At 39.7% G+C, this 14,419-nt stretch overlaps 2 protein-coding genes across 2 annotated transcripts; both read left to right on the plus strand.

The window, feature by feature from the left end:
* Positions 1-378: 378 nt before the first annotated feature.
* On the plus strand, positions 379-5,539 carry LOC134651818 (calphotin-like). The gene is made up of 3 exons (XM_063506930.1): positions 379-506; positions 808-1,343; positions 4,754-5,539. The coding sequence occupies exons 1-3, from the start codon at positions 402-404 to the stop codon at positions 5,472-5,474; spliced, it is 1,362 nt and encodes a 453-aa protein (XP_063363000.1). The 5' UTR covers positions 379-401; the 3' UTR covers positions 5,475-5,539.
* A 4,943-nt stretch (positions 5,540-10,482) lies between these two features.
* On the plus strand, positions 10,483-11,610 carry LOC134651817 (pupal cuticle protein G1A-like). Its single transcript, XM_063506928.1, has 2 exons — positions 10,483-10,519; positions 10,904-11,610. The coding sequence occupies exons 1-2, from the start codon at positions 10,508-10,510 to the stop codon at positions 11,594-11,596; spliced, it is 705 nt and encodes a 234-aa protein (XP_063362998.1). The 5' UTR covers positions 10,483-10,507; the 3' UTR covers positions 11,597-11,610.
* The last annotated feature ends 2,809 nt before the right edge of the window (positions 11,611-14,419 follow it).

Below are 14,419 nucleotides of genomic sequence, written 5' to 3' on the forward strand. Positions count from 1 at the left end.
ATAGTAGGCAAACGAGCAGACGAATACCTGATGGTACCCAAGTGATTACGTTGACGACGATGGTGCAACAACACCGGAGGGGTTGTAAGTGCGTTGCCGGAATTTGACATGGGAGTACCTAAGCTCTTTTGGCTGGCATGCTTCAACCTATAAGCAACAGAGTATTGGATTTAGGGAACCTGTACCAAACTGCAATACACAAGTGTTGGCTATGTTACGAAACTGTTAAAAATGTTACTCATTCCACCGTCGTAGACGCAGATCAAATTCTACAAGCCTGCAATAAAAGGGTCCTTTATACTGGACCGCTTGTAAGTAAATGCGGTTGTGGTGAGCGCCGTGAACAGCAAACGGTGTGCACGTCGGTAATACGAGGTAATATACGCCGGCTTACCTTGGCAATGAAAGTGAAATGGACGGACTGCACACATACGTATAAAAACCGGAGCACTCCTAGCCGAAATTATTCAGTTCCCAACTTTAGAACCAGCAACATGTACGCCAAGGTACTATAAAATAATTAGTTTCGTTGCGCAGTAATAAGTATTTAATCTAGCCTGATTCGTCAACTTTTCGCAATATTTTGCAATAGTGTCGGGACGATCTTTCGACAGAGCCGTCCTTTGTCTCAATAGTTAATTGACTGATGACTGCACTTTAAAAGATGGAGTCTAAACAAGTCTTTAATATAGAGCTTGCAAAAGTTTCGAATGCAAAGTAGAAGAACACATTTTAAAGTTGAGCTTTAGGGAAAGTTCAGCAGTAAATTTTAGGTCGGTGTTTTTAATAAATGTTGGTTATTTTCAGGTGATCGTAGCTCTGTGCGCCGTGGGCATGGTCCGCGCTGGAGGTCTCCTCGCAGCAGCTCCAGTGGCTTACTCCGCTCCCGTCATCACCAAGACTATCACCCCGGCGGTGTCCTCCGTGTCATCCTACTCCACACACACCGCGCACGGTAGCCCAGTCGCCGCCTACGCCACTGCCCCCGTCGCCACATACGCCGCCGCCGCTCCCATCGCGTACGCCGCCGGCCCCGTCGTCGCCAAGTCTTATGCCGCTCCCGCCATCGCGACTTACGCCGCTGCCCCCGTGGTGACCAAGACCATCACCCCCGCCGTATCCTCCGTGTCGTCTTACTCGACCCACACCTCTCACGGTTCCCCCGTGGCCACTTACGCTGCAGCCCCCGTGGTCGCTAAGGCTTACGCTCCCGTATCCTACGCCGCTCCCGTATCCTACGCCGCTCCCGCAGCCTACGCCGCTCCTGCAGCCTACGCCGCTCCCGCCGTGACCGCGTACGCCGCCCCCGTTGTCACCAAGACAATCACCCCTGCTGTGTCCTCCGTGTCCTCTTACTCTTCCCACACCGCCCACGGTTCCCCCGTTGTGGCTTCTTACGCCGCTGCCCCCGCCGTGGCCACTTATGCCGCTGCCCCCGCCATCTCCTCATACGCCGCTCCCGCCATCTCCACCTACGCCCACGCCGCTCCCGTCCTGAAGTCGGCTGTGGCCTACTCCGCCGCCCCCGCGGTATCTCACCTCTCCTACAGCGGACTCGGTGCTCAATATGGTTGGTAAACTGAATCCCACGAAACTTTTGTAAATAGAAAATGTATAAAATAAACAATTTGTTTTTTATAAAATGTGTCTCGTTTATATGAAATCCCTCATACATTCCCTACATCATTATAAGAATGTGCATGTACGAGTATCAATCATCGAGACGAAGCATGTTGCTGATTTGCATTTGTAGCCACCTGACGTAGCCTGCGTTGGTTGCGGATATTTTAAATTTGCACTGAATTATTTTTATGGTTTTATTTTGTTCGTGAATAAATTCTTTGATTGATAAAAAAAATTAATGAGTTTAATGACATATAAGGTGCATTATTAGTGGTAGTAGCAATCACTTTATTGTACACAACACAGGTTTACATAAAATTTACAGAAATAGAGGTCTCAAAGCGAACTTATCCCTGTAAGGGACTAACCACTCAACAATATAAGTATCATAGTCTAATACCTAAAACATGGTCTTCTCTTCCCAGAGTGACACAAGCCTACGTCACAATAACATTGCCACTTTATATAGCGCTATCGCATATTATTATATAGCGCTGTCGCATGATGACGTAGGCTTGTGTCAGTCACGTGATCGGAAGAGAGTACCAGGCAGAGTATATTATTATACCATGATAAGTATATTTTTATTTATGTGACATGAAATTTCAATAAACATTTAAAAAAGCAAGAATTTCCTTGATATTTTGGTGGCATAAGGCATGGTACAGATAAAGGAGACAAAAATAATAATAGGTATAGATTAAAATAAATGATAGAATTGATAATTAACATTTAATTCGTAAACAAAACGCCACAAGCATTTTTTGACCTACTTAAACAACGTTGTATAAGTAGGTCAAAAAATGCTTGTGGCGTATTCCTTTACAATCCACCTTCGGCTCACATTTACAATACTTTTTCTACGACTACTGACTTAAAAATAAAAAGCAAATTAATTTAATTAAAAAGTAAATTAAAACTTTATAAGCGCGAGATACGTCATAATGAAAAACATGGTGGACTTTGTTTTTAGGGTTCCGTACCCATAGGGTAAAAACGGGACTATATTACTAAGACTCCACTGTCCGTCTGTCTGTCTGTCACCAGGTTGTATCTCATGAACCGTGACTCACAGTTGAAATTTTCACAGATCTGTGAAAATTTCAACATGATGTATTTCTGTTGCCGAAGAAATGTTAAAAAGTACGGAACACTCGGTGGGTGAGTCCGACTCACACGTGTCCGGTTTTATTATTATTTGATGTTCACTGTAAACGGTGATGACAAAAAATAGCTTTTGTAAGTGCATTGCTACTTAGATCGAAAACTGTATTAATTTTGATTTTGTTAGATTGGGAGCCATTAATCGCTTTAGCGATTTTAACCTTTTGGACGCCAATGACCGATATATACGCACCGCAGGTCCAACGCCAAAGACGTATTAATCGGTCATAGACCACAGAGCAACATAGACCTAGGTGCATATGCATAAAGTTCAATTTCAGTTTTGACACTTCGGTGATGTGGCGTCTGAGAGACAGCTTTTGCGTTTGACACAGCGTCGAAAAGGTTAAAGCACATTTTAAGTACTGTTATGAGGAATAGACAATATAGACTTTTCTTCAAACCTGTTATGTATGTTATTATATTTTATATTAGTGTTCATGCATGTAAAAAAGACATATAACTGTAGAGGAGTAGAAAAAAAAGTGTCTTGGCCAGATCTTACGAGTCGGTACGATTGATCATTTCATGATGTGGCAATCTTTTTATGAATAGTTCGTTTTGCTACATCATATAAAAGTTAAACCTAACCTAACCATATGGTTAGGTTAGGTTAGGTCCGCTTCATGATATCATGAAGTGATCAATTATAAAATGGCATTTCATGAATGAACAAAATCTATGATCTGGCCACGATAGAAATAATGTAAGACATTAAAGTACTTACGTTTATTTAAACAAAAGCATTATTGCAGTACCTGATTGATATTGGATTACATTTGAAGTGCGTTTAATTACCTTTATATTTACATAATTATTTTATGTTTACAATGGAATGAAAAGACAAAACTAAAACATTTGTCTTTTCATAACAATCTTGAGTTGATATGTTTTTAATAGAACAATATAGGTAAGATTTTCATTTCTAAAAAGTTGTCTTTTATTATACCTATACTTATTATTTACTGTGTTGCTGGGGAATCTAAAAGATCAACGATTAAAAAGGTTCTGGTAATAATTTGAACTGTCATTTCAGAGTGTGAAAAAATATATTTTCACGCAAGAGACTGCTACACGCTACTACGCAAGGGCAATCTTTCTGGGGTAAACTTTGGTGTTTTAATTTAAAACAAAGTTATTGATAGTCTAATAATTGGTTAGCACTGTTAGCAGTATTGCTATAAATCAAGATTGAAGGTGGCAACTAAATGATACTGTCAAGCACTACAACACACACTATGAGTTCATTAAATCACTAAGTTATCAAGGCAAATAAATAGGTTTACACTTCAGGCAGAATATATTATTTACAATTCGTTTTCGATAAATAAGACCAATATTGAAATCACTCAAGTTCATTATCAATTTGATATTTGAATTCACTTAAGCCTAGTGCCCTTTCAAATGTCCGCCTCTGCCGATGCCGTCCACTATGTGCGCTCACTGAATGAGCACTTATTACAAATCACTAAAGCCTTGATAATGAAATTAATGAAACACACTCTCAACATTTAGTTGGTATAAAAACCAGGGCGTTCCTTGCTATAATCATTCAGTTTCCGACATCTATTGTAGCAACATGTACGCTAAGGTACTAATATTAAAAAAAAATCTCATAATTAAATTTAAATGCTTCAATAAAAAAAGTGCTGGGAAATGTAAAAATTAAAAGTTTATACGATTGTCATATGGCGAGATTGATTTTTTTTTGTTTTTTTACTTAATAAGTATTAAGTAGGTATTGAGAAGATCAGCCGTCTTTATATTATTATTCATCCGAGTCCAAGACTATTCTGACATTTCTGAAAGAACGTTATGGGCAGTTTGAACATTAGTTTCAAGTTTACTAGAATTAAAATTTAATAACGGTTAAGCAATTAAAAAGGATATTCTTAACGGATTTGTTACTTATGTTTCAGGTAATCGTAGCTCTATGCGCCGTGGGCATGGTCCGCGCTGGGGGTCTCTACGCAGCAGCTCCAGTGGCTTACTCCGCTCCCGTCATCACCAAGACTATCACCCCGGCGGTGTCCTCCGTGTCATCCTACTCCACACACACCGCGCACGGTAGCCCAGTCGCCGCCTACGCCGCTGCCCCCGTCGCCACCTACGCCGCCGCCGCTCCTTTCGCGTACGCCGCCGGCCCCGTCATCGCCAAGTCTTATGCCGCTCCCGCCATCGCGACTTACGCCGCTGCCCCCGTGGTGACCAAGACCATCACCCCTGCCGTGTCCTCCGTGTCGTCTTACTCGACCCACACCTCTCACGGTTCCCCCGTGGCCACTTACGCTGCAGCCCCCTTGGTCGCTAAGGCCTACGCTCCCGTATCCTACGCCGCTCCCGCATCCTATGCCGCTTCCGCAGCCTACGCCGCTCCTGCAGCCTACGCCGCTCCCGCCGTGACCGCGTACGCCGCCCCCGTTGTCACCAAGACAATCACCCCTGCTGTGTCTTCCGTGTCCTCTTACTCTTCCCACACCGCCCACGGTTTCCCCGTTGTGGCTTCTTACGCTGCCCCCGCCGTGGCCACTTATGCCGCTGCCCCCGCCATCTCCACATACGCCGCTCCCGCCATCTCCACCTACGCCCACGCCGCTCCCGTCCTGAAGTCGGCTGTGGCCTACTCCGCCGCCCCCGCGGTATCGCACCTCTCCTACAGCGGACTCGGTGCTCAATATGGTTGGTAAACTGAATCCCACGAAACTTTTGTAAATAGAAAATGTAGAAAATAAACAAGTTGTTTATTATAAAATGTGTCTTGTCTTTATGAAATCCCTAAAACATTATCCTACACAATTGCGAATACTTAGAAAACCTATCAGAAAAATACGGTGTTGGAAAATTAAAATACTTAATGAGAAAATATGCGAATGGTTATATATGATTTTGGAAAAGGAAGCTATCGAGAATAATTTTTAAGAAAAAAAAACCGACTTCTATGGGGCCCGGTGAAAGATTATTGTAGATGGTGCGCTATGTAGAAAAGGAAGCATTTCGTTTCTGTAAGGTTCGCGGTTCTAACCTAACCTAACCCACTTTTGTTCGGTTCTGTGAGGATAGCAGTTCAAACCTAACCTAACCCACTTAACGGCGCATGCGGTGCGGTGTACGGGGGTTTGAGCGGGAGGGGTTTGGCCTCATCATACTTTATACCTACATTTTATGGTAGGTAATCATTAGACCCCGGATTCTTGTCGCGATCACGTGACAAAAGGGTGATTTGGGGAGTAAATGGAACAGTACCTATTAATTAATACGGATTTATTAAGATAAGATAATACAAAAAAAAAAGATTAAAATGTCGACGTCGCTCTATTGTTAACGGACTCTCCGTAACAGATCAACAGTTGTTCTAAATGACTTGCGGTTAGGCTACGTCTTCTAGCAGAATATATCCACTTCAAAAAAGAAAAGCTTCTTTCCACTGGGACAGATGTTAACGGAGCATATTTGAAAAGTTTATTATTTATCTTATAATTTAAGTATTATCTTGTTCTACCATTCCATTTACTCCCCAAATCACCCTTTTGTCACGTGATCGCGACAAGAATCCGGGGTCTAGTAATCATAGTGGTTTATTGAGTTTAGGTATCATGGTGGTTTTCCAGGTCAAGGTCTGTGTCCGAGTCCGGGTCCGAGTCTGGGTCTAGTCCAGGTCCGAGTCCGAATCCGAGTCCAGGTCCGGATCCGGGTCCGAACCGGATCCGGGTACGAGTCCGGATCTGGATCCGAGACCGGGTCCCAGTCCAAGTCAAAGTCGAAATTTGAAATCACCAAACATGTACTATGCGTCGTTGAAGAGTTCTGTTCTGATCATCATCAGCAGTTCCAGTTCATCAAATGCGACAGTTTTTAATGTTAATGCTTTATTTTATGATGAAAATACAGAAAATTCTATACGTGTGCCTTTAAGATTTGAGGAGTTCCCTCGATTTCTCATGGATCCCATGTTCAGAACTTGAGCTTGACATAAATATGGCTTAAAAACCTAACTTGCTTAACAAACATAACGAAAAGAAAAAATCGCCAAACGCGAGCTATGCGTCGTTAAAGAGTTTCTTTCTGGTCATCATCAGCAGTTACACTTCCTCAAATGTTACTTTTTAAATGTATATGCTTGATTTGTTGATTAAAACACAACAATCACTAACTATATGTATGCCTTTAAGATTTGAGGAGTTCCCTCGATTCCTTATGGATCTCATCATCAAAACTCGAGCTTGACAGAAATGTGGCTTAAAAACTAAACTTGCTTAACAAACATAACGAAGAGGACAAATCGCCACACGTGAACTATGGGTCGTTGAAGAGTTCTGTTCTGATCATCATCAGCAGTTCCACTTCATCAAATGCGACAGTTTTTAATAAAAATGCTTGATTTTCTGATGAAAATACAAAAATCTCTATACGCACACCTTTAAGATTTGAGGAGTTCCCTCGATTCCTCATGGATCCCATCATCAGAACTCGAGCTTGACAAAAATGTGGCTTAAAAACTTAACTTGCTTAACAAACATAACGAAGAGGACAAATCGCCAAACGTGAACTATGCGTCGTTGAAGAGTTCTGTTCTGATCATCATCAGCAGTTCCACTTCATCAAATGTCACGTTTCTGAATGTATATGCTTGATTTGTTGATAAAAACACAAAAATCACTATATGTATGCCGTTAAGATTTGAGGAGTTCCCTCGATTCCTCATGGATCCCATCATCAGAACTGGGTTTTGACAAAAACGGGACCAATCTGTATGAATATACATACAATCAAAAAAAGAATTTTCAAAATCGGTCCAGTAATGACGGAGATATGGAGTAACAAACATAAAAAAAAATAAAAAATAAAAAAATAAAAAAATAAAAACATACAACCGAATTGATAACCTCCTCCTTTTAGATTTGGAAGTCGGTTAAAAAGTAAAATGGTAAAAATTGCGAATGGCAAAAATAGCAATCTGGAAAAAAGATTTTCGGAATTTCGAAATTTCGAACACACTCATTTTTAGCACTATCATCATCATCATTGGCCTTTACATCCTTTTCAGATGTTTATTACAGCTGCTGTATATTCCGATAGTCGCATCTTTTTTTTTCTTTACCTTAGGTACCTTTTTACCTTTAGGCAATTAATTAAGACTGAGATATTTATTTATTTTATTTTATTTATCTAAGGTTTACCAACAGATACAACACTTCAGAAATTACAGATAAAAGCCAAAAGTACATGAATAAGTGTCTATCCAATTATAGGTAAACACGACATATTAAATGAAATACCTAAACACAGTAACTAGGGTTTGCATTCCATGTATGAAATTATCCGTATCTGGATCCGGATCCGCGGATCTTCCCATACATTTCGGATCCGTCGTGCAAACCCTAACAGTAACCATAAAATGCAACACTATCCTGGAGTTAAAAGATAAGGAATGGAAGATGAATTGATTACCGACAGATATTTTTAATGTCTATTTATTTTATTCAGTCACAATTCACATACAGTCATATTCCACACATGTCAAAAAATACAATAAAATAGACCTACAAATAGGTCAATAAGTACTGTTATTAGGGTTCCGTACCGCAAAAACCCCCCCCCCCCCCTTTATCTCCGAAACTACTGGGTCTAAAATTTTGAGAAAGATACACAAAATAGTTCTTTACCTATAGATGACAGGAAAAGCTATTAGAAATGTGCAGGCAAGTGTGAGTCGGACTTGATGTACGGGAGTCCGACTCGCACTTGGCCGGGTTTTTTGTCATATTAGTGTTTATTTCAGTGTCATATACCTATACCTGCTGTATAAGTAAGAGTCTGTGCGGAAAGAGAAGAGTCGTGGAATGCTCAATATATTCCACGACTCTTCTCTTTCCGGACAGACTCTATAGTATACCTATGGCACTGAAAGATAACTTTACTAGTATAAGGTACCTAGTATATTATGTTATCTATGGACCCCGGATAATAGTAATTAAGTAACTGTAACTTTATTAATCTTTCCAACATTAGCCAATTAACAAAAAAATAAATAAATAAATGGCCAAAAGCATGTTTGGTCATGCTTAGTGTAGGGTGCCGTAGTTACCATTCTGTCAGAATAGGTTAAGAGTAAGTATCATGTACATTAGAAGGGTAGTAGTAATAGTAATTAATAAACAAGTACCTATCATGTAAGATTGAAGCGAAAAAATCCACCTCCACTTTACGTGTAGGGGAGATACACTAATTTTTTTTTAGATTTATTGTACGAGTTTGTTGGTTTTTAGAGTTCCGTACCTCAAAAGGAAAATACGGAAACTACTGGGTCTAAAATTTTGAAAAAAGTACACAAAACACAGTTCGTTACCTATGTAGATGAGAGGAAATGCTATTAGAAATGTGCAGTCAAGCGTGAGTCGGACCTAATGTACGGAACCCTTGGAACGCGAGTCCGACTTGCACTTGGCCGGTTTTTAGGGTTCCGTAGCCAAATGGCAAAAAACGGAACCCTTATAGATTCGTCATGTCTGTCTGTCTGTCTGTCTGTCTGTCCGTCTGTCCGTCTGTCCGTCTGTCCGTCTGTCTGTCCGTCCGTATGTCACAGCCACTTTTCTCCGAAACTATAAGAAATATACTGTTGAAACTTGGTAAGTAGATGTATTCTGTGAACCGCATTAAGATTTTGACACAAAAATAGAAAAAAAACAATAAATTTTTGGGGTTCCCCATACTTCGAACTGAAACTCAAAAATTTTTTTTTCATCAAACCCATACGTGTGGGGTATCTGTGGATAGGTCTTCAAAAATGATATTGAGGTTTCTAATATCATTTTTTTCTAAACTGAATAGTTTGCGCGAGAGACACTTCCAAAGTGGAAAAATGTGTCCCCCCCCCCTGTAACTTCTAAAATAAGAGAATGATAAAACTAAAAAAAATATATGATGTACATTACCATGTAAACTTCCACCGAAAATTGGTTTGAACGAGATCTAGTAAGTAGTTTTTTTTTATACGTCATAAATCGCCTAAATACGGAACCCTTCATGGGCGAGTCCGACTCGCACTTGGCCGCTTTTTATTTATTTATATATGCATGCCAAATTGCAGCTTTCTAGCACTAACGCTCACGGAGCAAAGCCTCGGGCAGACAGACAGATATGGCGAAACTAAAAGGGTTCGTTGTTGAATACGGAACCCTACAAACAATTAGGTATATTATTATTTAGGTACCTATTCATTATACTAAAAATTGCAAAACTCACGAATGTAACCCTATAAAATCTGAAATCTAGAAAAAAACGTTATTCGTACCTATTAGGTATAAGTTTTAAATAATTATAACAAAAATGGATAACGTTAGCTGAATATGGTAGGTAGTTAATATAACGAAAATGATTTTTATAGGTAATTATTTAAAAAAATCTAATTGATTTACCAAAACAATTTAATACCTACATGTAATGTTTATTTGACCCAATTTAATACATGGGCGATATATTACAACATTCATAATTAGTATTGAAAGCATAGAATTTGATATTTCAAATCAGTTTAACCTAGTGCCCTTTCAAATGTCCTCCCCTGCCGTCCACTGTTCGAGCTCATTAAAGTAGCACCTACCTTGTTACACATCATAGACGCCTTGACAATGAAAGTGAAACTAGTGCAACATTTGCTTGGTATAAGAACCAAGGTGTTTCTTGCGATAATTATTCAGTTGCCAACACTAACGAAAGCAACATGTACGCCAAGGTATACAAATATGTAATTAAAATACACTATTCATACTAGTCAGCTGAAAAGAAAATCTTGAAGGATTCTTACTTAACAAACGAAAATCAATACCTACTTAAGAGTCAGTACTCTTCAGAATCATATGCAACTAACTAATAGTTGCATATGATTCTTTAGGACAAATTACTTATTTTAAATAAGGTCTAGTTTTTTTTTAAGTGACATAATGCAGTATTATGAGTAAGTTACTTAGCGGATCTTAAGGCTTTTATTTTAAGGATGCAACTTAAAAAGCGCTAAGACGAGGTTGATGAATAGTCGCGCTTCTTTCATCCTTATCTTGTTATTGTTGAACTGTTAATAAGTAAGTAGGTATTTAATTAGCAATGTCAACAATTTCAGCTGATCGTTGCTCTGTGCGCCGTGGGCATGGCCCGCGCTGGCGGTCTGCTCTCTGCCGCCCCAGTGGCCTACTCCGCCCCCGTCATCACAAAGACTATCTCCCCGGCGGTCTCTTCCGTATCCTCCTACTCCACACACACCGCGCACGCTAGCCCCGTCGCCACGTACGCTGCTGCCCCCGTCGATGCTTATGCCGCCGCTCCCGTCACGTACGCCGCCGCCCCCTTGGTCGCAAAAACTTACGCCGCTCCCGCTTATACGACTTATGCGGCCGCACCTGTAGTCACCAAGAACTTTGCCCCAGCTGTGTCTTCGGTTTCGTCTTACTCTTCCCACACCGCTCACGGTTCTCCCGCTGTGGCCGCTTATGCCGCTGCCCCCGTAGCCCATGCGTACGCTGCACCCGTTGTGGCTAAGGCCATCGCCCCTGCCGTGTCCTCCGTGTCGTCTTACTCTTCGCACACCGCTCACGGTCCCGCTGTAGCCACGTACGCGGCTGCTCCCGCCGTGGCGTACTCTGCCGCACCCGCCATCTCCACGTACGCTGCTCCCGGAGTTTCTGTTCAGGCCGCTCCCGCGTACGCTACCTACGCCCATGCCGCTCCCGTCTTGAAGTCTACTGTGGCGTACTCTGCTGCCCCGGCGGTGTCTCACCTCTCTTACAGCGGTCTTGGAGCTAACTATGGTTGGTAAATGAATCACAATAATTGTAGATTTAAATAAACAAATGATATAAATAATTTTGTTTTTGTTTTTTAAATAACATTAATAACAATTTTAATAGCGGATTCCCAGATACAAAAAAATATTGACCACACAGTACCTACGCTTATGATAATCTATTTATACCTAGACAATAGACATAAATGCATAATTATGTCCTTGGCTAAGTGACTCATCAACGCAGAGCCTAAAAACTACAAAAGTTAGAAAGTTAAAATGTGCACATAATTGTAATTTGTACAAAAAATAAGAACGTCGTAAAATTCAACCTTGAAGGAGGCTAAAAGGGGGAATAAAGTTAGTATGTGGTACCTATAAGTTTTTAGCTATGAACTTGAAACTTCGTGAAAAGGCATTGTATTATAAAATACAGGAAAATAAATTTTGTCTGTTTTCGAAAACTAATCCCTTAAGAGGGGGCGTAAAGCCAGGAAATTAGAAAGGAATACAGGATATACTCGTATTATGGCGCGCCACGCCTCCTTTACGGTTTTGGTTGTAGTTCGTCCTTGCAAAATATAGTCTAGTTCCCGCGTAAAACCATGGGCACCATGGCATTTTCCCTTGATGTAAAAATTCAATAATATATAAACTGTAATTTTGTGTTAGCTCCCTTTTAACCAACTTACACTAATAGATATACCAAACATGTAAGTTAAAGTATCTAATAGTTTCAGATTGTGCTCTCATCATTTTAGAAAATGAGATACATTATGTATGTAGGTACATATATTAAAACCGTTAGATTGTGGTAGATACCTACTTTTGAATGTGAACTGTAGATACGAGTATATCTATCCCACCAAAATATTTATTTTCATGTTAAATGTTGCCAAGATGAAACTATAAGGCTGACACTGACAAAAAGTTATTAGATCTCATGTAGAGCCAAGCTTCTAACTCTACAAGCCCCAACTTCACAAACTCTACACCTTAGTCAAAATATATGGCTTTGCCATTTGTTACGAACACAAAACAGTAATGAACACTAATAAATTTTTCACCTTACGCCCATGTGACGGTAGCCAAACGGACAACATAATTTTTGACTAAAGCTCTGTTTTCCTGGGATACCGTGCCGTCATATAGCGGCCGTCTACATACAAAATAATACGGCTGAATATGGATGTACATAGTAGTCTTTTGTATGGAGACGGCCGCTATATGACGGCACCGATATCCTAGGAAAACAGAAACAAACATTAAGGTGTACCTAGAGTTTGTGAAGTTATGGATTTAGTTTTCATACATTTACATCTGAACGCATCAGTAATCGATAGGCGATAATACCTATGTTAAAATGTATATGAGTTAATAAGGACAAGACCAAAATTGTAATTTCATCGCGACATTCATTCACAAATACTGTGCGAATTGCTAAAGTAATTTAAAATGTCCATCAAATTGAATTATCATTCGCATAAGTTTTAACCCGAAATGCGAGCAACCTTACGGCCATTGAGTCATTTCTTTAGCAATGTCGGTAATAAAACATTTTAGTGTTGGTTTTTAATTAAGATAGGGTATAATGTTAGTGTACCTACCTAATTATGGTGCAATTATAACCGTGTACCTACATGCGTTTATTAGTTTAATACAATTTTAAGAAGTTTCAAGGGGCTGTTTATAGTGTTCCAAAAGACTCGAGCCTTTTAGCACTTTTTTTAGGGCTCGCCTCATCTCTTGACGCCTAAAATACTAAAAGCCTATTTAGCTCTTTAGCCCCCGAGCCTAGTTCTATTTAAGAGCCTAGAATCTTGGCGCTAATAACTTTAGACTAGGTACATATTTAAAGGCTAAAAGTCTTTATCTAAATATTAAGACTCATCATTTTTTAGCCTCTAAGCCTTTTAGCCTCAAAGCCTAATGTAACAAAGGTTGTTTTTTTTATAAGTAAACTCGACGCGTTCTTTGGCGTGGTGTATTGAATTAGAGCCTCAATTTTGATTACTACGGTACCTATTTATTTAATTTAATTATAATTTAATCAAAATTAAATTACCATCCCCAATATTCCCGTATCTTTCGTTTCGCGTTTCGTTTCGTTTTCTGCAAACGATGTCATCTTGCCTAGGTCCGCAATTGACCCTGGTTACATACCAATAATAGGTATGTACCACCATACCATACTATACCATAACATACCAAATCTTTACACACCTTTATACTATTATCTAGGTACGAACGAATTCATAAAAGTTAAGAGTTTATATAAGCAGGGATCGGAACCGGTTTTTTGCAAAAACCTAGAAATAACCATATTTTTTTAATTATTTTATACTCGAAATGTAGGACTCAGTTGTGTTTTTAGGTTACGATTTCGTATTATTAGATTGCCCAATTAGAAATGAAGTAATTAGCAAAGAACGAAAAAATACCGTTTCCGTTCCCATACAAAAAATACCGGTATCCGATCCCTGTATATAAGGCACAAGTTTATTTTAAGGTTTTAAGCTTAAAAAAAGCTTGAGCTTCATAAAAAGGCGATATTTAAAAAAAAATAAGACTGGCTTTATTAAGAGCTCTTTGAAGCCTATTTCAATAAGCCAGCTCTAAAAAGGGCTCGGAAGCTTTAAATCTCGGGCTAAAAGGCTCGAGTCCTTAGGAACACTAGCTGTTAATGAGTGTGGTAAAATCGAGGAGGCCAAACTTTTCATCTTGATTCATCTTTGTACGAAATAACCTACGAGTACACCACCTATTTATAATTTGGAGTTTAAGTTCTTACTTACCTACATGAAATCCTACTTATGATGAGACTGAAGGTTTTGCTTCAAATGATTGAATAAGAAT

The sequence above is a fragment of the Cydia amplana genome, chromosome 10, assembly GCF_948474715.1.
Source record: "Cydia amplana chromosome 10, ilCydAmpl1.1, whole genome shotgun sequence".
Lineage (NCBI taxonomy): Eukaryota > Metazoa > Arthropoda > Insecta > Lepidoptera > Tortricidae > Cydia > Cydia amplana.